Source organism: Scylla paramamosain, chromosome 24, assembly GCF_035594125.1.
Source record: "Scylla paramamosain isolate STU-SP2022 chromosome 24, ASM3559412v1, whole genome shotgun sequence".
NCBI classification, from domain to species: Eukaryota; Metazoa; Arthropoda; class Malacostraca; order Decapoda; family Portunidae; genus Scylla; species Scylla paramamosain.
In genome coordinates this window covers 13,807,822-13,832,925 of record NC_087174.1, presented here as the reverse complement: position 1 = coordinate 13,832,925, position 25,104 = coordinate 13,807,822, and the positions used below count along the sequence as shown (strand labels likewise).

Below are 25,104 nucleotides of genomic sequence, written 5' to 3'. Positions count from 1 at the left end.
ACTTGGTATCACTAATGTTGCACCTACTTCAGGTTATATGATGTTTACCTAAAGTTTTGCAGATCTATGAGTAAGAGTTCATGCCCAGGATTAATCAGGGTATTTAGCTGAGTTGTCCATGTTGGTAGAGTGTTGGGTGGTGAGTGCTCAGTGCTAAGTACTCAAATAAGTTTGGATCCTGGTCAACCCTGGATCCCTGCTGATTAACCCACTCTGAGGTGAGTTCTTAGATTCAAATTGTAAATACCCATCATAAATATTAATGTTTTGCAAAACAATGTATTTCTGACATTTGATTTAACTACATACTTTATCAGTTTATAGGAAACCATACAGAGAAGGAAATTCCTAGCCCTCTCACTGTACCTTTAAGTTGCCTCTTACGACTTGCACAGAATTTGCAGTGGCAGTGTTCTTAGCCCCTGCCACAGAACATAATACAATGGGGTACAGTATAAGGGTTCATGAGGCTGTCCCTTTCCACTGGGAGCTGATGGAGCTAAGAGAGTGAATGATTATGTGGAATATTGTGTGGGCCACCCAGTATGGGATTGTCAGCCCATGAAATTACCTGTGTCATGCCTCCTTTCAGTAATCAAAGAAACATTAAGAAATTGAACTAAAGGTGGAATACTTTGGCAATGAGAGATCACCAGGGACTGAACTGTGGCTTAAGTCCCACACATTACCAGTTGGGGCATGAATGAACACAGAAGGTTCCATAAATTACTGGGTGAACCATGAATGAACACAGAGGATCCATCACATTACCAGTTAGGGGCTGTTAGGCCATGAGTGTTCACCAAAGTCCCAGTGGATTTTAGTTACCCTTGACTGTCCTGTCATTACATATTATCACCTTGTGTGAAATTCTGCTGTATTGTGTATCAAACTTGGTTTCAGAGGTATCTCTACAACAGGCCAGCAATCCCACATGTGGTGGCCCAGGTAAAGCACCACAAACATCATTCATACTTTTAGCCCCGCCAGCCCCTGTTGGAAAGGAATAGTCTCATGGCCCACCCTACTACACCCCAGGAGCTTAAGCATAGCACAGCTGGCCACTTAAATGCACAGCAAGCCCCAACAACATACACTGGCTTACCCCTACCCCTTCATAATGAGACCATTACCTACTTACTGTATTTGTAAGTGATAAAGCTGTATATGTTTTGATTTGTATTCATTATGATGAATAGCATGTTTGTTTACTCATGTATATTTATAAATAAAGTACACAGTATATTCAAACTTGGTTCTTCTGTCCCCACTTTATTTTAAATATTTAGATACAGGCCAGCATTCAATTCACACTATGGTAAAGATGTGTGCCACACTCCTATTAGTGTAGGTGATTTGGTATCTTCAAACATTCCTGCCTTCAGTACAGGGGCTGCAACGTGTGGACTTGATAGCTTCCTGCAGCTTTCCTTACTTTCTTGTGTTCTTATATGGAGTAGATGGCCAGTTCCTTTCTCTGCCATCCTGGACCTTCTCAATAACTGCTGCCTGGTATCCACTTTTCTCACTGCAATAACTTCTTTAATAAAATGGTCTACTGAAACTCAGAGTGTAATCACAGACATCACTGACAACAAGAGTTACTGAGCATTCAAACTTCTAGTCATTCAAGATAACTCAAATGAAATACTAAGTGCCATACTCTCAATATCAATCAAAGGGTTAGGGTCAAATGAACCTAGGAATGGAAAGACTGACCAGGAAATCATCACCTCAGATATGATTCTAAGACAAAATGTTCAGAAATTTACAGGGACTGCCACATGAAGACCTGCTGGCTTCTTGTAGCTTCCCTTATTTCCTTATATTCTTATAATCCAAACACTACTGCCTCAGTCACTCCACTCCATTCGTACCGAATTACATACATGCATGTTCAGAAATTTAGAAAGATATTGAGGACTTGATAACTTGAGCTTTTTTTACAAGTTAAGCTTTTACATAACTTAGGTAGGCATATTCACATTTATTAAGCTATTGCAAATGTAGTTTTTTTTTCACCCACTTTCAACATGCATGCTCCACTATTCTTAGGTAATAAACCTTTACATGCTTTAAGTTACTGCAAATCTAGCCTTTTTCTTTAAATATTATCAACATGCATGCTTCACTATTCATAAATACTTAATTTTTACATATATGAAGTTACTGCAAGTATAGCACTTTTCTTTTTTTTTCTTTTCCCTAACATAAATTCAACATGCTCGCTTCACTATTCATGGATATTCAGTTTTTACATACATTAAGCCTTTACACAGTTTTGATAGATGCCAGGCTTGAAATATATTTTTTGGCCATCCTTTAAATGCACTTGAACAAAATCAACATTATCAATACCAGTACCATCAGAATTATAATTCTTCAGTCATTAAGTTTACATCATTCTAACATTTGGTTCTGATCTGACGACAGACAAACAGATGATGAATTCCTATTATTTCTGATCTGATTGTGAACAATGGTTGCATTCTGACATAATAACTATGGTTACATGTTCAAAACCCTTGTGGTGAGATATAGAACCCCTTCCTTATATTACATAAATTACACACAAGCTGAAGGTTAACACAGTACCATTAAGAGCGCAACACACTCTAGAAAATGCCCTGAAATATTACTACCCAATTCTGCTGGCCATTATCGGTGATGCATTCTCTCTCTCTCTCTCTCTCTCTCTCTCACACACACACACACACATTCATTCAACCACAGCTATCAAGGAAGCAGCTCACATCAATTGGCAGTCTCACAAGCATCAATCCATTCGTTATACACGTCCACTGGCTCAGAGAGATAGTTTATAGAACACTGGAAGTCCTCCAGGCAAACTCGGCAAGAGACTCTCCCAGCATTTCTTGGTTTATCCCTGTAGCACAAAATACAAGGCAGTTAGTTAGTTGATAAAATACAGAAATTATCTATATGCTTGTTGCTAGATAATAACGATGACACTTCCTCTACGTAAACCATCAATAACTGTAGTAATGATAGTATAGTGAAAATTGCACTGCTAGTGGTGACAATGATCATGGTGAGGCATGCCAGTCTACCCCAACAAATCACACTCAAAATAAGAGGAGCATCATACTCACATTTTGACATCACAGGACTTCTCATGGTTACAGAATGGGCAATTAAACTGTGTGTCGAGAGGCTGAATGTTCTTCCTCTTTGGGGGTGGCTTTCTCTTTGACTTGCGGCGACCCATTGCAGTGGCACAGCAGACGTTCCTTTGACCTGATGGATGGAATGTGTTTATTTGCTATGTTTTAAGATACAAGTTACTGAGGCATGTATTTAATGTATGAGTGGTGGCTAGCCAACAAAAAGGAGAGAAGAAAAGATAGCAGCCTTCAATGACCATATGTAAAAGAGGAAAGGAAACTATTGAGATGTGTTCTTCAATACAAATATTATGAATAAAACACAAAGACAATATATACACTCTGAAAAAAAAACTGCCAGAAAAGATAATTACTGGGATACCTGTTTTTCTAAGGAAATATTAGAAATAAAACAGACATTATATGAATTCTGGAAAATATGAGATAAGAAGAAAAAATGAGGATTTGATAGAAATGCAAGAACTACCAAGAGAAAAAGGGAAGTGTCAACAAAAAGACACTTGGCTCCCCAACATTCACTTCAATCTCAACCATTGCCATCTTTTGTAGCTATGTGAGAATGTGTATTTATTTATTTATCTATTTATGTTTTTTTCCATCTTTAGTTTTACCTTTCATTCATGCCTAAACAGTTTGGTCCAGAAAACCTTTTTGTAAGAAGTAATTTCTCATTTTGTCTCACCTTAACACTAAGCACAAAAATTGGATAACAGTAGGATTGATCAAGCTTGATAAAGTTCTATTTAAAACAGGGCCGAAATAGGCTTAGTTGTTGTTGTTAGTATTTTTTGTTTAGTATTAGTAGTAGTAGTAGTAGTCAACTCTAATTTACACACAGTTAAGCTGAATGGTATCAATGGCCGTAACTATGTCTGTATGAGAGAGAAACGTCTGATTATTCCATTTAATCGCCACTCAAAAGGAAGACAGAGAGGCACTGAAGCTTGTAAGTAGTAGAGGGCATACTAAAAAGTTGATAAAAAAAAAAAAAATAGTTCTGGAGACTTTGCGGGCACTTCTTTTTTTTTACGGCTTACCTTTACACATTAATGGACATTAAAAGACAAAAGAATTAACCATTTTACACTGACTTCTCAAATTTATCCCGTTCCTTAAGTACGCTATTCTATCTTGTATACAACTCTAATTAACATTTAGAAGAGCTGAAATGAGTCATCAGTGTTTATGAGTATGCCTGTAAGAGGAAGAAATGTCTGATTACCCCATTTCGTCATCTCTCTCTTTCACACACACACACACACAAACACACACACACCTTCAACCAGAAAGAGGCAGTGAGAGGCACTCCCGCACGCTCCCTCTCCGCAGCCGCAGCTTGTAAACAAAAGCAGCAGACGTGGTAACTTTGCGCGGGAAAGTCTTTTTCACGGCGCATATTTAATCTTTCATTAACTCTTTGGCTGCTGCGATTTTTTTTTATTGAACTTAAAGAGGTTATCTAAAGAAATGTTAGGGCATACTTAAAAAAAAAAAAAAAAAAAAAAACACCGCGGACAGAAAAAAAAGTGGTGGAGTAATAATCATTATTACTTATTTATCTGGCTATAACAGGAGAAACTCAAGTAGTCTTTCAAAAAGCCTATTGTCTGTCTTTCCATATCTCTTATGCTTTTTTTTTTTATCTTCTGTTGTAATTTTTCCCCTCTTCCTGCCGACAATGAACATGGTACAGTATGAGATGGTGGAGCATGTGGCCCTGCAGAGTGTGAGTTATGAGAGACGAGGAGAGAGAAGATGCAAGTGATTCTGAGCATAATAGGAATGAAAGAGTAGAAGACAGAAAGAGAGTGGTTGGTGCTGCTGCTGGGACTGTGTGGAGGGACGAAAGAGAGGATAATTGAGGCAGCGAAGGAATTCCTGCCGGAGAGAATGTGGAGTGCCAGATGTAGAGACAGTGTGAAGGATACTGTTCATTTTCTGCTTGTTTTTTGTGTCTTATTCCTACAAGAGTTGCTTTTCCAAAGCCCTGGCTCAGGAGCGATCCCCAGTCACCTACAGGCTGCAGCAAACATGAGATGGTGGAAGCGGGCGGCTTGAAAAACACGCGTGACTAGTTTTTTTTTTCTTCTTCTTCTTCCTAAGTGGATTATATACGGTAAACTAGAAATGGCTCTTGAAATCTGTAGAGTATGTGTCTATCAGGAGTAGTGGTGTGACCTGCGAGGGATGTGAATGGTGGTCCACACAACCTGTGGGGCTCAGGGCTGGCTCCAAGGTGCTCAGCCACGCCAATATTTTGTTCCTGTGCGACGAGTGCCTGGAGGTAGTGAAGAGCAAGCTGAGATCAAGGATAAAGGAGGGCACTGAGGACAAGGAAAACCAGGCAGCGACGGATACCACCCAAGATAAGAGTGCACAGAAAATGACCAAGGACCAGGTAATGAGCAATGTGGTTAGCCCACAAGCTATCTTTCTTCTTACTTTCTTTCACCCCTTCTTCTCTCACCCACTTTCTCTTTAGCTAGCTTTCTATTTCTCTTCACCCCCCTTAAAAAAAAAAAAAAAATGAGGACCAGATTGCTCATGCGGGAGCAAAAGATCCCCAGGAGGACAAGGGTGACCAGGAGGCTAGGAGTGACCTCACCTGGTTTGGTTTCACACACCTGGTTTGGTATCCCCTTTGTCATGGCAATTAAGCAATAGGGAATAGGTAATGCAAGGTAATGGGGAATACCACAAAGCTGCTGGCAAACCTAGTATGTGTAATAACAATTAGAATGACAATTAGATTGGTATAATTGCAGTTTCCCCCAATAAACCGTACGTAAGTATGAAGTGTCTCACGGTCTAGATCACACTGCTAGGAGCATTTCTAACCCCATATTACCTTGTCGCAAACGAATGATAAGGTAGGGATGGAATTTCAAAGGTTTACCTCAGTTTTTAGCTGGGTTTGAATAGGTTAAGTAAGGTTAGGTTAGAATAGGTTAGGATAGGTAAGGTTAGGTAAGGTTAGGATAGGATAGGTAAGGTTGGGTAAGGTTAGGTAAAGTTAGGTTAGGTTACCTTAGCTTTCTGGTTGTGTTCGGATATACTAATGGTGGGGGTTCAAGGGGGGCACAGCCCCCTGGTTATAATAGGTTTTTGGTTTGCTACATTTAAGAAATTTCCTTGACTTCTAGGGAAATTTTCCTACATTTTCAAAGTCTATATATCACTCTTATGTATCCCCCTCAAAAGCCCCAGTTCCCCACAGGCCCGTAAGCTTGCTGGAGGGGTTGGTGGGGTGTGGGTAGAGATTGGGGATATTGGGTGAAACTGCATATTTACCATTAGATTGAATTGAGTTATGTGCCATATGCAGGATTTTGGAGAATATTGCATTTAGTCAACATAATTGTATAAAAGTAGACCCATACTCCTATGTAAGGCCAACTTGAAGGACTTGACTGACTAAAGCAACCACATCATCAGGAAGGGAATTCCAAATTCTAAGGGAGAAAAACTGTCTTCTAATTTCTGTTAAGCAAAAAGAATGAGCAATCTTGAATCTGTGTCCACGGGTTCCTCTCGATGGCAGTAAGATAAATATATTACTTGACTGGAGACCACGTATTCTATGAAAAATTTTCCAACATTTCAGTAAGTCTGCTCTGAGAAATCTTCCCTTTATCAAGTATATGTTGAGAGCTTTTAAGTGGTGCAAGTAAGGGACATCCAGCCAGTTCATCAATCCACTTGGTCCATCTTTGAAAAGATTCTAGCAAACCCAAGTCCCCAATATAACCAGTGTTACACAGGAAAAGCAAATTCAAAAAGAGGGCATAGTTGAGACAAGAGATGGGATTTCATAAACTTCTCAGATCTGCATAATATTGTTTTTTAGAAAGTGTGAGGAAAGGGCAGCTGCTTTGTTAACAATATGTCTGATATGAATATGAAACTTAAGAGAAGTATCAACAACTCCCAAATCTTTATGACTTCACAATCTTGATAGGTTCTCTGTTGATGTTGTAAACACTTAGATGTCCCACATCATTCCAATTGACAGATCCATGGTGAAACCTGAGGATGATACATTTCTCAATATTAAGCTTCAAACCCCATGAACCAGTAATTGCAGAAATTCACTGTCACTTTGGTAAGATGATAAATCCTTAACAAAACTTAAAGAATTGTCAAATGTTACTTAAGATATATTTTTTAGTCATCAGCAAATAATTTACAGTTGTTTATGATTGACAAAAGAAGATTGTTTATATAAATGAGAAATAACATCGGACCCAGAACAGAACCTTGGGGAACTCCATTAAGTACAGGTCTAGTAGTACTAAGATCTAACTTTTAATCTGTAGAACACCACCTCTCCTCTTCTAAACCTCATCTTCTTTTCCTCACTGAAACTCAGGTGTCTGAGGCAACTGACAGTAGCCCCTTTTCTATTCCCTCCTACTTTCTCTATCCTCATTTTCGATCCAAAGCTGGATGCTGCGTTTATGTGCGCAATGACTTAACCTGCTCTCGTGCCCACGCTCTTGAATCTTCCGAGTTTTCCACCATCTGGCTACGACTACAGAGTCACTCTCATACTAAATTTATCTGTGCTGTATACCTCTCTCCTAACTCCTCTGACTATAAGAAATTCTTTGACTACTTAACTTCCAAAGTGGAGTACATTCTGACCCTCTTCCCTTTTGCAGAGATCTCCATTCTTGGAGACTTCAATGTTCACCACCAGCTTTGGCTTTCCTCTCCCTTCATTGACCATCCTGGTGAACTAGCCTACAACTTTGCTATCCTCCATGACCTAGAGCAATTGGTGCAACACCCTACTCGTATTCCTGACCGTCTTGGAGATACGCCCAACATTCTTGACCTTTTCCTGACCTCTAATCCTTCTGCTTATGCTGTCACCCTTTCTTCTCCATTGGGCTCCTCCAGTCACAATCTCATATCCTTATCTTGTCCTATCACTCCAATCCCTCCTCAGGAACCACCTAAGCAAAGGTGCCTCTGGCGTTTTGCCTCTGCTAGTTGGGGGGACCTGAGGAGGTATTTTGCTGATTTTCCTTGGAATGACTACTGCTTCCGTGTCAGAGACCCGTCTTTGTGTGCTGAGCGCATAACAGAGGTGATAGTGTCTGGCATGGAGGCATACATTCCTCACTTTTTTTTTCGTCCTAAACCTTCTAAACCTTGGTTTAACACAGCTTGTTCTCGTGCTATACATGATAGAGAGGTGGCCCACAAAAGGTACTTAAGCCTTCCATCACCAGAATCTCATGCACTTTATATTTCTGCCCAGAACCATGCCAAGTCTGTTCTCCAACTAGCCAAAAACTCCTTCATTAACAGAAAATGTCAAAACCTTTCAAGATCTAACTCCCCTCGTGACTTCTGGCATCTACCCAAAAATATCTCCAATAACTTTGCTTCTTCTTCTTTCCCTCCTCTACTTCAACCAGATGGCACCACTGCTATCACATCTATTTCTAAAGCTGAAGTCTTTGTTCAAACTTTTGCTAAAATCGCTACCTTGGATGATTCTGGGCTTGTTCCTCCCTCTCCTCCACCCTCTGACTACTTCATGCCACCTATTAAAATTCTTCACAATGATTTTTCCATGCCCTCGCTGGCCTAAACCCTCAGAAGGCTTATGGACCTGATGGGGTCCCTCCTATTGTTCTCCGAAACTGTGCCTCCGTGCTTGCACCTTGCCTAGTCAAACTCTTTCAGCTCTGTCTGTCAACATCTACCTTTCCTTCTTGCTGGAAGTTTGCCTACATTCAACCTGTTCCTAAAAAGGGTGACCATTCTAATCCCTCAAACTACTGTCCTATTGCTTTAATTTCCTGCCTATCTAAAGTTTTTGAATCTATCCTCAACAGGAAGATTCTTAAACATCTATCACTTCACAACCTTCTATCTGATCGCCAGTATGGGTTCCGTCAAGGCCGCTCTACTGGTGATCTTCTGGCTTTCCTTACTGAGTCTTGGTCATCCTCTTTTAGAGATTTTGGTGAAACTTTTGCTGTTGCCTTGGACATATCAAAAGCTTTTGATAGAGTCTGGCACAAAGCTTTGATTTCCAAACTACCCTCCTACGGTTTCTATCCTTCTCTTTGTAACTTCATCTCAAGTTTCCTTTCTGACCGCTCTATTGCTGCTGTGGTAGACGGTCACTGTTCTTCTCCTAAATCTATTAACAGTGGTGTTCCTCAGGGTTCTGTCCTGTCACCCACTCTCTTCTTATTATTCATTAATGATCTTCTAAACCAAACTTCTTGTCCTATCCACTCCTACGCTGATGATACCACCCTGCACTTTTCCATGTCTTTTCATAGACGTCCAACCCTTCAGGAGGTAAACATATCACGCAGGGAAGCCACAGAACGCCTGACTTCTGATCTTTCTAAAATTTCTGATTGGGGCAGAGCAAACTTGGTATTGTTCAATCCCTCAAAAACTCAATTCCTCCATCTATCAACTCGACACAACCTTCCAGACAACTATCCCCTCTTCTTCAATGACACTCAACTGTCCCCCTCTTCTACACTGAACATCCTCGGTCTGTCCTTTACTTATAATCTGAACTGGAAACTTCACATCTCATCTCTAGCTAAAACAGCTTCTATGAAATTAGGTGTTCTGAGACGTCTCTGCCAGTTTTTCTCACCCCTGCCAGCTGCTAACTCTGTACAAGGGCCTTATCCGTCCATGTATGGAGTATGCTTCACATGTCAGGGGGGGTTCCACTCATACTGCTCTTCTAGACAGGGTGGAATCAAAAGCTTTTCGTCTCATCAACTCCTCTCCTCTAACTGACTGTCTTCAGCCTCTCTCTCACCGCCACAATGTTGCATATCTAGCTGTCTTCTACTGCTATTTTCATGCTAACTGCTCTTCTGATCTTGCTAACTGCATGCCTCCCCTCCTCCCGCGGCCTCGCTGCACAAGACTCTTCTTTCTCTCATCCCTCTTCTGTCCACCTCTCTAACGCAAGAGTTAACCAGTATTCTCAATCATTCATCCCTTTCTCTGGTAAACTCTGGAACTCCCTGCCTGCTTCTGTATTTCCACCTTCCTATGACTTGAATTCCTTCAAGAGGGAGGTTTCAAGACACTTATCCACCAATTTTTGACCACTGCTTTGACCCTTTTGTGGGACTGGCATTTCAGTGGGCATTTTTTTTTATTAGATTTTTGTTGCCCTTGGCCAGTGTCCTTCCTACATAAAAAAGAAAAAAAAAAAACTACTCTGACCTCCCACAGTAACCCACATTATATGATTGGTTAGAAAATCACTTATCCAACTAAGTACCCTGCCACCGATGCCAAGAAGCCTAAGTTTAACGGTAAGTATTTTATGACACAGTATCACTTTAGCAAAATCGAAAAGAACAACAGCAACATTAGCATCATCCAACCGTGAAGTCACACTGTTGTAAGTGAGCAGTAACTGATCATCCACAGTACGCCCTTGTCTGAATTCAAATTGGTCAGGTGACAGCAGATTATTATTGTTAAGATTGTTATAGAGATGTTTATAAATGACTCATCCTAAGGTTTTACAGCATGCTGAGGTAAAACTAACTGGCCTTTAATTCAAGGGAATAAAATGTGACACCTTTTTGAATATAGGGGCAATAGAAGAGCTTTTCCAAGCAGTAGGAAGGGCACCTTTAGATAAAGACTTTAAAAAGAATAAAGAATGGTTCAGTGAGAGACGGACAAGAACACAGGAGTAGTGGATGGATGTTATCAGGACCTGTGCTTGAATCCACCTCAAGTTCTGAGAAAAGCTTAACAACATCAGACAAGGATAGGAACATCATTAAAGGGTCCAGGAAATACTTGATGAGGTGCAGGTAATGCTAGATCAATGTCAACATAAACAAAGAAGAACTCATCAGCCAGTAGTTTGGACATATGCGTGCAATCAGCTGTCAGTGTACCATCACTTTGCCTTAGAGGACTGATTGAAAAACCCACTTTTTTTTGCCTAATATAAGAATGGAGAACTTTAGAAAACTCTTTCATCATATTAACCAAAGACAACTTATAGCTGATTTGAGTAATAAAGAATGTTTTGTATTCCTGATTAACCATATCAAATGCAGCAAGGGCCTCTTCAGTTATAGCTGCTCTTTTACCATAAGAGGAACAAAGATTTTTGTAGTGTTGCCAAGCTCTAGATCTTGCTTATCTCAGACCAGCTAGAAGCTGTGAAGGGAAATGTGAATCTGGGAAACTAGATAATCAAACAGAAAGAGGTACATATCTGTTAACTAAAGGTGATAAAATTTCAAGTAACCTTACAAACATCTCATTAACTGATCTACTATGTAATTGATAAGCCCAACCAATTGCCTGGAGGTGTTGTTCAATTTCCTTGTAATTACCCTTGAACAAAGTCCTTCTAACTCTTTCCATGTTTGTTGTCTCAGATGTGATTTCAAAGTTATAATAAAATAAAACACCACAATGACCACAGGAAAAAGAGGAAGCAACTCTACATCACCAATTCTGTCATTTTATGATGTAAATACAAGATCAAGAATATTGCCTGAGGAGTAAAAAGTCAGTAGTTTAACCCATTGAGTAAGACCCAAAATATTGAATGTATCAAGAAACATTTGAGGAAGAGGTGGATATTGTAAAGACATACAGTTAGTCACTGACCAATATACCTCTGGGAGATTAAAGTCTCCCATATTAAGTCTCCACAGAATTCCATTAAGAAATTTGCTAAATTTGCATCTTTCTGAAAGCAAGCACTTGGGGGGTGATAAACCAACACAAGATAAACCAAATACTTAATCAAATAAATAACAACATTTTGGTAGTCACAATCAACAGTCATGAAAGAAAAGGAATTTTTAACATAAAAACAAACTCCATGCTTAGGGACCACACCCACAGTATTGGTTCTAACTAGCTGGTACCCAGTGATAGACACAAAAGAATCAAATAGAGAAGATGTTAACCATGTCATCACTATACTGAACACACTGATATCTAAAGATTTAATAACAGATGAAACATAACCCAATTTGCTAGATAAACAATTAACTTTACAAAACCCAAATTTTAAGAACTTAAACTTAGATACGTTACCCAACTGTACACCACACAACAGCTTATCTAGTTTAACAGATTGGCAAGAGCCTGGGCACTAGCAACCTGAGCAGGGGAATGAGACAGAACACTGTATGACTCACCACTCCACATCTGTCCTCTGGAATGCTCCCAACATTCAGCCAGTTGTTTCCCTTGTTGAAAAATTAAGTCCCTGTTGATGAAGACATGACTGAAAGGGGAGTGTTTCAGGGTTTTTGAACTGTCCAAAAGTCTCTTCCTTAAATCAAAATCATCCACATGGGCTCTGCTGCCAATCATCCACATTGGCTCTGCTGCCACAAACTCATGCTTAATGAGTTTGTGAATGATATGGACTTGTAGAACCTGAATGAGACCCTGGCAGAAGAATGAATGACTTGGTGTGCTAGGAACCAGGAGTCTGCAATTGACTATATGCTAGTGATTGGGAGAATGCGCAAGATTGTGGATTGCACGTGGATAGATGAGAATGGAATGACTGACATTGTCTCGGACCATGATATGCTGGTGTTTGAATGTAAGTTGTGTGGAAGGGAGGGAAGGAATGCATAGGATAAGAGGAGAAAGCAGAGGTTGAGGGATGTAGGATGGGAGAATTTCCAGATAGATGAGTGAGAGAAGCTGGGAGGATGAAAGCCTAAATGATGTGGATAAAATGAATAATAAATTTGTAAAGAATGTGAGGAATGCAGCAGCCAGCCAGATAGGGTATGTAAGAACAAGTGCCAGAAAGTGTACATGTAAGTCATGTTGGAGTGATGAGATTAGGATGCTAGGAAGGAGAGAAAGAGACTAAATAGGGTCTGCAGGCAGTTGAGAAAGAGGATGCTGAAAGTGAGTACCAGAATGCATGGTCAGCATATGTGAGTCAGCAGTGAGTAATGAAATGAAAGATAATGAATACTAAAGTTAGGTTTGAAAGAAGTGTGATTCAGTCTTTAAGAAAGAAAGATGTTGGTGGCTGAGAATGGTACAGATTCCTGAGGGGTGAGGGGATGCCTGACAGTGAGAATGTGGAGAGCCTGAAGGTGAATGGGGGATTGGTGACAGATAAGAAAGAACTGAGAAAGGTGATAAAAGTTTCGGAATGAGATTGGAGGTGTAGGCGAGATAATTGATGTGAGAGAAGGGTGTGTGACACTGGAGAGGAAGGATGCAGATGAGCTGAATGAAAGAACCAGCAGGGAAGAGGTGAAGAAATATGTGAAAAAGCAGAATGGGAAGGCAGCAGGGCCAGAAGAGATACCTTATGAGATGTACAAAAATGGATGGGAAGTTGTGATTGATAGGATGACTGAGCCATTTACATGTGTGGGAGGGGGAGAGCTTGCTGAGAATGTGGAATGAATGCAGGTGACTTTTTATTATTATTATTATTATTATTATTATTATTATTATTATTATTATTATTATTATTATTATTATTATTATTATTATTATGTAGGAGGGATACTGGCCAAGGGCAACAAAAATCCAATAAAAAAAAGCCCACTGAGATGCTGATCCCTGAACAGGGTCCAAAGCGGTAGTCAAAAATTGAAGGATAAGTGTCTTGAAACCTCCCTCATAAAGGAATTCAAGTTATAGGAAGGTGGAAATACAGAAGCTGGCAAGCAGTTCCAGAGTTTACCAGAGAAAGGGACGAATAATTGAGAATACTGGTTAACTCTTGCATTAGAGAGTGGACAGAATAGGGATGAGAGAAAGAAGAAAATCTTGTGCAGTGAGGCCGCGGGAGGAGGGGAGGCATGCAGTTAGCAAGATCAGAAGAGCAGTTAGCATGAAAATGGCAGTAGAAGACAGTTAGAGATGCAACATTGTGGTGATGAGAGAGAGGCTGAAGACAGTCAGTTAGAGGAGAGGAGTTGATGAGATGAAAAGCTTTTGATTCCACCCTGTCTAGAAGAGCGGTATGAGTGGAAATCCCCCCCCAAGACATGTGAAGCATACTCCATGTACAGACGGATAAGGCCCTTGTACAGAGTTAGCAGCCGGGGGGGGGGGGGATGAGAAAAACTGGTGGAGACATCTCAAAATGCCTAACTTCATAGAAACTGTTTTAGCTAGAGATGAGATGTGAAGTTTCCAGTTCAGATTATAAGTAAAGGACAGATTGAGGATGTTCATTGTAGAAGAGGGGGACAGTTGACTGTCATTGAAGAAGAGGGGATAGTTGTCTGGAAGGTTGTGTCAAGTTGATAGATGGAGGAATTGAATTTTTGAACCATTGAACAATACTAAGTTTGCTCTGCCCCAATCAGAAGTTTTAGAGAGACCAGGCATTCTGTGGCTTCCCTGCGAGAAGTTTTTACTCCCTGAAGGGTTGGATGTTTGTGAAAAGACTTGGGAAAGTAGAGGGTGGTATCAGCAGCGTAGGAGTGGATAGGACAAGAAGTTTGGTTTAGATCATTGATGAATAATTGGTTTAGATCATTGATAAATAATAGGAAGAATAATAGGTGACAAGACAGAACCCTGAGGAAAACCACTGTTAATAGAAAAACAGTGACCATCTACCACAGCAGCAAAAGAATGGTCAAAAAGGAAATTTAAGATGAAGTTATAGAGAGAAGTATAGAAGATGTTGGAGGGTAGTTTGGAAATCAAATCTTTGTGCCTGAATCTATTAAAAGCTTTTGATATGTCTAAGGCAACAGCAAAAGTTTCACCAATATTCTAAAAGAGGATGACTAAGAATCAGTACGGAAAGCCAAGAAATCACCAGTAGAGCAGCCTTAACAGAACCCATACTGGCAATCAGATGGAAGGTTGTGAAGTGATTGATGTCTTTAATAGTCTTCCTGTTGATGATAGATTCAAAACTTTAGAGAGGCAGATAATTAAAGCAATAGGATGGTAGTTTGAGGGACCATAATGGTCACCCTTTATAGCAATAGGCTGAATTTAGGCAAACTTCCAGCAAGAAGGGAAGGTAGTTGTTGATAGACAGAGTTGGAAGAGTTCTGACTAGATAAGGTGCAAGCATGGAGGCACAGTTTCAGAAAACAATAAGAGGGACCCCACCAGATTCATAAAGCTTCCGAGGGTTTTAGACCAGTGAGGGCATGGTAAACATCACTATGAGGGATCTTAATGGGTGGTATGAAGTAGTCAGAGGATGGAGGAGAGGGAGGAACAAGGCCTGAATTTTCCAAGGTAGAGTTTTAGCAAAGGTTTAAGCAAAGAGTTCAACTTTAGAAATAGATGGGATGGCAGTGGTGCCATCTGGTTGAAATAAAAGTGGGAAAGATGAAGAAGCAAAGTTAATGGAGATGTTTTTGGCTAGGTGCCAGAAGTCATGATTGAGTTAAATCCTGAAAAATTTTGACACTTTCTATTAATGAAAATGTTGAAATGAAAATGTTGAAAATGTTGAAAATGTGGTGTGCTAGATGTAAGAGCTAGTTGTGTGAAATATGGTGTTTGTCTTCTGTTTGCCATTTTTCTCTTGTTCCCTACGGGAGTTTCCGATAAAATGGCCTGGCTCAAAAGTAATCCCGGCCACATAACATCAGGATCAAGATCTGCATCAAGATCAAGATTAAGCGAAAGGTGTGTGAGAAGGCAGAAGAATGGCAAGGCAGTAGGTCCAGATGATATACCGTATGAGTTCTACAAGAATGGTGGGGAGGTAGAGATAGATAGAATGACTGAATTATTCAACTGAGTCTGGGATGAAGAGAGAGTGCCAAGAAAGTGGAATGAGAGCCGAGTGTGTCTGTTGCATAAGAGAGGATTTAAGAGTAAGAATGAGCTGAAGAACTACAGGCCAATTGCATTAGTGAATACTATAGGTAAAGTTTTCAGTGCAGTGTTGAACGAGAGACTGTTAATGGATTGAGAGAGCTGGAGTGCTGGGTGAAGAACAAAATGGTTTTCGTGTGGATAGGAGAGTTGAGGACAATATGTGTGTGGTGAATGAAATGATTGAGAAGAAAAAGAAGGATGGGGGTAAATTGTACCAAGATTTTATGGATATAAAGAAAGCTTATAATAGCGTGAACAGAGAAATGCTAGGTAGTGTCTTAGAAAAGATTGGATTGAATGCAAAGATAGTTAACATAGTGCAAAGTATGTATGTGGACACAAGAGCTAGATACAGACTGGGTGAAGAGTGAGAGAGGAGTTAGGCAGGGCTGTATATTGTCACCAACCCTTTTTAGCCTGGAGCTAGCAGCCAGGATGAGAAGAATGAATGTAGGGGTAAAGTGTGGGGAATGATAAAGTATGTGTGCTTCTTTATGCAGATAACGTAGTTGTTATGAGTGAATCGGCAGATGAGCTTCAAAGTTTGTTGGATGTTGTGGATGGCTATGGAAAAGACTTTGGAGTAAAGTTTAGCAGGAGAAAAGCAAGGTAATGATTGTGAATAGGTCAGAGGATGAAAGTAATGTGGTATGGTGACTTGGAGAGAATGAGTTGAAACAGGTGCAAGAATACAAGTACTTAGGGATGTGGATGAGTCCTAGTGGGTGTGTAAAGGCAAAGAATGAAAAGATAAGTGTGGTAAACCAGTGGGTAGGTCGATTGGGAAGCGCGGCAAGGATGAGAGCAAGTATGATGTGTTGAGAGAAGTGTGGAAGAGTGTGGCTGCGCCAAATATAATGTATGGTATGGATGTGATTGCATGGAATGAAAGTTAAATTGATAAGTTAAAAGTGGGCCAGAATAGAGTAGCAAGGATGGCACTGAGTGCACCGAGGTGCACAGAGGTTGAAGCCTTGAGAGGTGATATGGGATGGAGGACCTTTAGGGAAAGACTCACAAAAGCCACACTTAGGTACAAGATTAGGCTTAAGGGAATGGATGATGCAAGAATAGCAAGGAAGGTGTACCTGTGGAATAAAAGTGGAAGCAAATGAGGAAGAGGTGCATGAGAATGACAGACAGGAATGGATTGCAATTTGTGTGGGCCATAAGAAAGGGTGGGAGGAATAAAAATGAGCGTGAATGGGTGGTAACAAGAGGAGGCAGAGTGGGAGCTGAATGGATGTGAGAAAATGGAAGAATGAGACAAAGAAGTGAAATGTGTGGGACTGAATTAAAGAATGAGATGGAAAGAAAGAAGATCCTGGAATGGTACAAGGAGAAAGGGGCCCCGAGGTATGAAAGGTGGTATGATGGAAGCCTGGACGGTGATCTCTTCCGAGCGAGGGCATAGTGTGTGGATGTGAATGCAAGGAGTTACAGGTGGTCTGAATCCCACAGCAAAGTGTGCCATATGTGTGACATGGGAGAGGATGAGACGGTGGAACATGTGGTGCTGGAGTGTGTGAAGTATGCCAGAGACAGGAATGAGATGATGCAAGTTATACTGAATGAGTTAGGGCGTGATAGGAATGAAAGAGTGGAGAAGACAGGAAAGGGATGGATGGTGTTGCTGGGAGCGTGTCGAGTGGCGAATGAAAGGATGATTGAGGCGGTGAAAGGGTTTCTGGAGAGAATGTGGCGTGCCGGATGTAGGAACAATTAGGATAGAGGATGCTGTTCGTTTCCCTTCCCCCCCCCCCCCTTCTACTGGAGTTGCCGATCCAAAGGCCTGGCTCAGGAGTGATCCTGAGCCACTTGTACGATCAAGATCAAGATCATGCACCATCAAGCTCAAGATAAAAAACGGCAGAAAGATCAACGACATTGGTTGTAGGCAGCTTCCTATTTATTTCTGGTGGTAAGATATATTTGATCATATTTGGCACTGTTTTAGCTTTCCCCATCAGAAAACCCCGCTTTCCAACCATTCTTTATCGATTGGGATTTTGATTTTTTTTTTTTTTTTTTTTTTTTTTTTTTTTGTTAATGAAGCATATAACTGATTTATCCATAATCTCCTTAGGTAAATCTTTTGCCCCTTTCCGATTTAATCCTCCTGTTCGCAGTGCTTCTTACAAGCCTTGGGAGTACAAGTGGCACTGTTGGAGAGGTGGGGTCCCCGGCTGGCGGGTCCGCGTCCGGCAGGTCTTAGTATCCAGCTGTGTATTTTCCGAGTAGGTCAGGCTAGGATACGTTAGGTTAGGGGCAACTCAGACCTGCCGGTCGCGGCCCAGCCAGCCGGGGACCCCACTTCTCCACAAATGCCGTACAAGCCACTTAAGGACTTGACCAATTCAAGGAGCCAATCTTGAACCAGTTATAAAAGAGTTGAGAACGGTATTTCTTGATAAGAAGTCCGCCCTCCCCCATTCCACCCCAACCCACCCTAACCCCTCAAACAAGCTTGGGGGCCTGTGGGGAATCGGGGGTTTTGGCAGGGGGGGGCGATTGAAAGTAAGTGAAATAAGGACGTTCAGAAATCTAAGGAAATTTACCTTAATATTTCAAATTTCCCTAATCTATCCTAGCCTCTGGACCCCTACCACTTGGACGTTAATCTAACCTAGCATAAGCTAACCTAGCAGGTGGGGCTGTGTCCCCACTAGGACGTTAACCAAACCTAATCTAACCTGGCCTGGCATAACCTAACAATCTAACCTAACCTAACAAGGGACCTCAAAAATGATACCATTATGCCTTACCTGTGTGGTGTGGAGATTCTTGAGGTGATGGAGGTGGGTACAGTTTGGCGGCTTCTTTAATAAACTCATGGAATCTCTTTCTTATGTCTGTATATTGCAACTTGACCATTGGTGTGCTAAATATCTCACAGTGACTTTTTTTCCTGCTGAACACTGGTACTGTTTGCTTCACCTCCCGCCACTTTGTAGCCATATTAACAAATGACACTAAGCCTCTCAACGCCTGACACGTCTCTAAAACAAGTGAAAAGTGTAACTGAACCTACCATGGAAAGTTGTAATTGGTGGCCTCAGTAATGGCCTCACAAGTGGCAGCGGGTGATTTTTTTTTTTTTTTTTTTCATGTAGGATGGACACTGGCCAAAGGCAACAAAAATCCAATAAAAAAAAAATGCCCACTGAAATGCCAGTCCCATAAAAGGGTCAAAGCAGTAGTCAAAAATTGATGAATAAGTGTCTTGAAACCTCCCTCTTGAAGGAATTCAAGTCATAGGAAGGTGGAAATACAGAAGTAGGCAGGGAGTTCCATAGTTTACCAGAGAAAGGGATGAATGATTGAGAGTACTGGTTAACTCTTGCGTTAGAGAGGTGGACAGAATAGAGGTGAGAGAAAGAAGAAAGTCTTGTGCAGCGAGGCCGCAGGAGGAGGGGAGGCATGCAGTTAGCAAGATCAGAAGAGCAGTTAGCATGAAGATAGCAGTAGAAGACAGCTAGAGATGCAACATTGCGGTGGTGAGAGAGAGGCTGAAGACAGTCAGTTAGAGGAGAGGAGTTGGTGAGACGAAAAGCTTTTGATTCCATCCTGTCTAGAAGAGTATGAGTGGAACCCCCCAGACATGTGAAGCTGTATAGATATCATGAAATCCTAATATGCTGCTACCCTCAAATCCCAGTTATAAACAAAAGAAAATCTTTTCAGTGTTTACTCTTGACTGGTGCAGAGCTTGCTGGACTTAGAAAATATCAAATTTCTCCACATGTGAGTGCTATTACAGTCATACTAGACACATGCCCTCAGTTTTTTCTTACATTTACGGCAAGGTCACCGAACCCTTCTCCATGACATGAGTTTTGTGCTTGTATGTAACACGGACGTGATATCTAGATTAATCGAGAGTGGTACGTGGCAGGAACTCTTGAGTAGCAGTTGATGATCACCAAGTCTTTCTTTCCATGAATTACCATTACAGAAATTATGCTATCCAAGGACAAATTGCTTATGAAAATCATATTGTCAGCAATTTTTCAGTATTCTTTTACTCTTGCACCAATCTCAACATGGCTTTTTGTATCCTTCTCATCATGTAAAGCTTCTCATTCTAAATAATTTTAACCCCATATATACCCCACCACAAATTTTTGTTTATAATACCGACAACAATTTTTAAAGATTTATCTGTTTTTGGAGAAGCAAGCTTGCTCACTGCCGTGACATTGCTGAGAAGTGATGCACCCACGCGTGTAATGGACAGGCGGGCACTGAGGCATGCTGGTGAAGGTGTGCTTGTCTGTGCATGCATATGTCACATCTCGTGCAAGTGCAAAATTAGTCGAGGTGACTGATTCTTTTGTTTGAGAATGTAGTGGCTGGTCTATTAAAAATACCAAATTACTTTAGGTAATCAGCATTTTATTTCATTCTGTGGAGAAGGAAGTGGCTCAATTTGAAATATTTTAATTGCTCTGAGGAAGATGTCTGTTGCCAGTGGGTGTCATAGCATCACCTCGATTATTTCAAGTGCATCACCAGATTTTATGAAGATAAACAAGGTAACAACTTCATATTAAATTCTTATCTTGCCAGTTAGGTTAGGTTAGGCTAGTTTGGTTTGGTTAGATTAGTTTAGTTAGGTTAAGTTAGTATAGTTAGTTATGTTAGTTTGGTTAGGTTAGTTTAGTTAGGTTTGATTAGTTTTGGTTAGGTTAGGTAGGTAAGGTTAGTTTGGTTTGGTTAGATTAGTTTCATTAGGTGGTGGTGGTGGTGATAGCCATCTCGTGGAGAACATTGTGAGTGGGTGTTACTGCTGTGTTATTTATTTATGAGGATGAAACTATTTTTCTGGTAGATTTTGGTCAGTTTTGTATTAATTTGCCTTTTGTTTTTACTGCAAAACATTAGTTTCTGATGGGATATGGTGGAGTAAAAAATAAAAACTAATGATATGCAGAAAAAACAACATGCAGATTAATTAAAAAAACAGGCCAAAAACCACCAGAGAAAATAGTTTCATCCAGAATAGAGAGACTAGTGCAAGAGTAAAAATTTTCAAATTTTTCTATCAATCCCAAGCTATTTCACTCTTACATATAAAGCAAAAAGATGGGTTGTCTCCATCCATTGGTCCTCTCTCTAGCCCTGATGGCTTCATGTCCAATTCTAAAGAAATCGCTGGTATATTAGGTTCAGCCTTTCTATCTACATTCACTACTCCATCTGGTCATCCTCAGTCACCTCATTGGTTTCATGAAGGGATCTTCCAGGAAGTTCAGTTGCTCATCTCTGATGTTAAAAAGGCTCTGAATAGCATTAATCCTTCTTCAGCTATGTGCCCAGATGCAGTTCATTCAGCTTTACGTAATAACTGTTCTAGCACTCTGGCTTACCCTCTGTATTTATTTATTTTTTTTATTAAATCATTACTGTTAGGAGAAATTCCAGTTATTTGGCTAAAGTCACATGTACCCATCCTTAGGAAAGGGAAAAATGTGATCTTAATTATGTAAAACTTTGGAGAGGATTATAACTTCCAAACTTTATCAATATTTGGAGACTAATTCTATTCTCAATGTTAATCAATTTGGGTTCTGATCAGGGAGGTCTGTTGAGGATGAGCTATTGTTAACATATAGTGATGTCATTTATTGGATGGATAATGGTGATATGATTGACTTCATTCTTTTGATTTTGCTAAAGCATTCAGCACAGTGAACTATCAAATACTTTTTGCCAAACTTCAATGCATTGGTATTGAAGGTACAGTCTTAACCTGGATTAATGCTTTTCTTACCAATAGATCTTTGGAGGTTGTAGTGGGTGGCTCTTCCAGCTCTTCCCTCCCTGTTACCAACGGACCACTTTTTCTAATTTATATCTATCACATATCTGTAGACCTGATATGAAGTGTTAAAATATTTGCTGATGATCTAAAACTGTATGTTAATTAGACCTTTAAATCTGTCCTGTGCTCTGTTTGAAATATCAGTTGCCCAATAACCTTTAAATCTGTCCTGTGCTCTGTTTGAAATATCAGTTGCCCAAAGAAACATTAACATTCTCATAGAAGTTGCAGAACCTTGGGATATAAGAGTTAATGCTGACAAGAAAAACATTATTACTTTCACTGCCTCCCTTCATGTCACCTTTGATTTGGGTTTGTACTCTTCCCACCAAATTTATGGCAAGCCACTTTGCATAAGTCCCAGTGTTGTTGATCTTGGTATTGCAGTTAACTCAACCCTAAGGTTGTACTTGTTTTATATATATATATATATATATATATATATATATATATATATATATATATATATATATATATATATATATATATATATATATATATATAAGCTTGTAGTACTTATGTAGGGGTGACCCAAAAACACAGTGATTATGCTGCTGTATTATATTAATAAAGTAAACTGTACAAAAGATGATAAGATAGCTGCCAGCAAGTCACATGTCCACCACCAAGGCCAGGCAGACACGGACTAGGCATGTCCGTCAGCAATGCTGGATGGACACTGACTATGGTGATTGCTGGGCAGCCTCAGATCATGGCCAGGGCTGGTATCCAGAAGACAAAGGGTGAAGGCTGACCTCACTCACATGGTGATAGGCAAGGCAGCCGGAGGTTGATATCAGGTGCAAGGGGAAAGGTGTGCCATGGAATGTGGGCGGCAAGGGCTTGGGTGTGTGTCCCCTCACCAGCACAATGCTTGGCCACCCTTCTAGGCATGCCGTACTGCCTACAAAACATATGGAGTGGTGCAATGACATTGAAGCACATAATTCACATAATAACGATGTGCTTGCCTGTGTAAGACATGTGATGTATGCACTACAGCCAGTTGCAAGGATCACAGAACAGAGACGCCAAAAAAGTGAATACGCACTGGTGAATCACAAAACTCTCATAGCAAAGACATCAGAAAAGAGAGCACAGTGGCCAAACACAAAACTCACACTAGTTGTGACATCAGCACAGTGAATCACAGGCCAAGAAAACTAGGACAGCATTAGAGGCCATAAGACAAGAGAACAAGGCATCTCTATGCCAAATAAGTTGCAAAAATAAAAATGCATTGCAAAAATCATAACACTGCACAAATAATGCACATGATAGCAATAAAATCTTCAAGTGTGGTGGATCGTGGCAGATGTGCACTGGAAGCCACGACCAGGAAAGATTACACTGACAGGAAACACCAAAACTTGCATATGTGAAGACTGATGGCATGAGATCCAAAGTCTTAGAACAATGGGATCAGCAGCAAAGCATTTGAGTTGCGTCAATGACAGCTTAAAAGTCCAGACTTGAAACAGGGATGGTGTTGGTGACTGCTTGAAGTCATATGGGCACGGGCTGGCAGGGCAAGCTTGGCATAAAAAGCTTGAAAGAGGCCTGGAAAGCAGCTTAAACACCATAGATGTGTAGTAGCGTGGCAGCTTGTGTCGGTGACGGCTTAGCAGAAATGTGTCGGTGACGACTTAGCAGCCGGAGGTGATGAAGGTAGCTGGTGATGAGCAGGCAAGGCATGTGGGCCAGGAGAACTTGTAGCATTGACTCCTTCCACCACAGTCATCATTTTTATGTACTAGAGAATGTATATATACGTAAGCTTCTAGTACTTTTGTAGAGGTGACAAAAAAATATATGGTGGTAATACTGCCGCATTATATTAATAAGATTAACTATATAAAAGATAATAAGGTAGCTGCCAGCTAATCACATGTCCACCACCAAGGCCAGATGGACACGGACTGGGCACATCTGCCAGCAGTGCTGGGCAGATTCTGACTAAGGTGGTTGCTGAGCCGGCTCAGGTCATAGTCAGAGCTGGCATCTAGAAGACAAAGGGTGAGGATTGACCTGACTCCCACGTGGTGATAGGCAAGGTGGCTGGAGGCAGGTGTCAGATCCTAGGGGAAAGGCGCGCCATAGAATGTGGGCGTGTGTTCTCACACCAGCACAAGGTATCATGATCACATGTGCTCTGTTGCTTCCAAAGCAGCTGGTTTAGCCACCAATTTGTTGAAGTTCACACTATGCCACCCCCAAATTTATGGTTGCCCACCTTACTACCCACTCCTAGAGCTTGGATGTATTGTCTGGAATACTGGTTTTGTCACTGACTTAAAGCTGCTAGAATCAGTACAACGATAGTGGACAAAGAAGATTCAAGATCTCAAGAATATGTCATATGCTCAGCATGTTATGTATCTGGACTTATTTTCAGTGAAAAGGGGACTGTTACCAGGTGACCTTATTAAGCGTTGGAAGATTTTTTTCAGAATCCCTTTCCAATTTCTCCTACTGATTTATTTACTTTGGCTCCTCCTTTACTTTGGCTCCTATTATTGGCACGAGAAGACATTGTTTACAAAATCCTTGTTCCTTACAGTTGTTGTCATGCCAGGCATAGATTTTTTTCAGAGTGGTGAAAGTCTGGAACTCCCTTCCCATCAGTGTGGCAAAAGCAGATTCTCTTGATAGTTTTAAGAAGGAATTAACCTAATTCTTTGGTGAGTTTCTTTTTTATTTCTGCTGCTAATCTGCCTGATTTGACATTTGTTCTGGGCTTATAGCACACTTTCCAGCCCTTTTTTTTTTTTTTTCTACACATACCTTAGTGATTCTCTTTAGGGCTGGCATGCTAACTGTTTCGGGGTTCTCTCTTGGGAGGCTATCCAGGTAAGAACCAGGTAATGTCCTCAACATTGTAGGGGGAAGGAGCAGAAAAAATTAGGAAATAGGACCACACGACTCTTAAAATACTTACCTTTCCTTCTTTTCCTGCCACATTGCTTTATATCTATTTTGTTAGACATTCATTATTCAGAATTTATACAAATCTTCATAATATTGAGGTACTACATGTATATTTCAGCTTTGTCTGTTTTATGAACAAAGCACATGTCTCTATGTTCAAACTTTGAAGAAAACAAACAGATCTTCCTGAGTCTTCCAAACAACAACACAACATTATAGTATAAAACACTTGGACACATCAGACAGGACACACGACACCACTGGTGGACCCACTCCCCCCCATCTGTGTCCTAGACACTGCTGTCACCAGACTCAGGATAGCACACAGACTCCTCAATGCCCACATGCAAAGGTTAGGCCTGATGGATACCCCTCACT

General features: G+C 40.6%; 2 protein-coding genes across 8 annotated transcripts in view; one reads left to right on the top strand and one right to left on the bottom strand.

Annotated features, from left to right (window-relative positions):
• Window positions 1-1,259: 1,259 nt before the first annotated feature.
• On the bottom strand, window positions 1,260-4,529 carry LOC135112781 (transcription elongation factor 1 homolog). Of its 2 annotated transcripts, XM_064027592.1 has the most exons (4): window positions 4,423-4,529; window positions 3,114-3,258; window positions 2,754-2,887; window positions 1,260-1,528 (listed from the first exon to the last, which is right to left on the bottom strand). In XM_064027592.1, the coding sequence occupies exons 2-3, from the start codon at window positions 3,227-3,229 to the stop codon at window positions 2,755-2,757; spliced, it is 249 nt and encodes an 82-aa protein (XP_063883662.1). In that variant the 5' UTR covers window positions 3,230-3,258; window positions 4,423-4,529; the 3' UTR covers window positions 1,260-1,528; window position 2,754. The 2 variants fall into 2 exon arrangements, with proteins under 2 accessions (XP_063883662.1, XP_063883661.1); XM_064027591.1 differs by having other exon boundaries at window positions 1,260-2,887.
• Window positions 4,530-4,832: 303 nt separating this feature from the next.
• LOC135112778 (uncharacterized) overlaps window positions 4,833-25,104 on the top strand; it is a 38,428-nt gene continuing 18,156 nt past the window's right edge. The window contains exons 1-2 of one of the 6 annotated variants that reach the window (XM_064027584.1): window positions 4,833-4,872; window positions 5,250-5,544. The gene's annotated coding sequence lies outside the window, so the exon portion shown is untranslated. Of the gene's footprint in view, window positions 4,873-4,939; window positions 5,545-15,799; window positions 17,896-18,153; window positions 18,773-24,379; window positions 24,480-25,104 lie in introns of those variants that run through there. The other 5 variants (XM_064027583.1, XM_064027580.1, XM_064027581.1 and 2 more) reach the window with 5 other exon arrangements.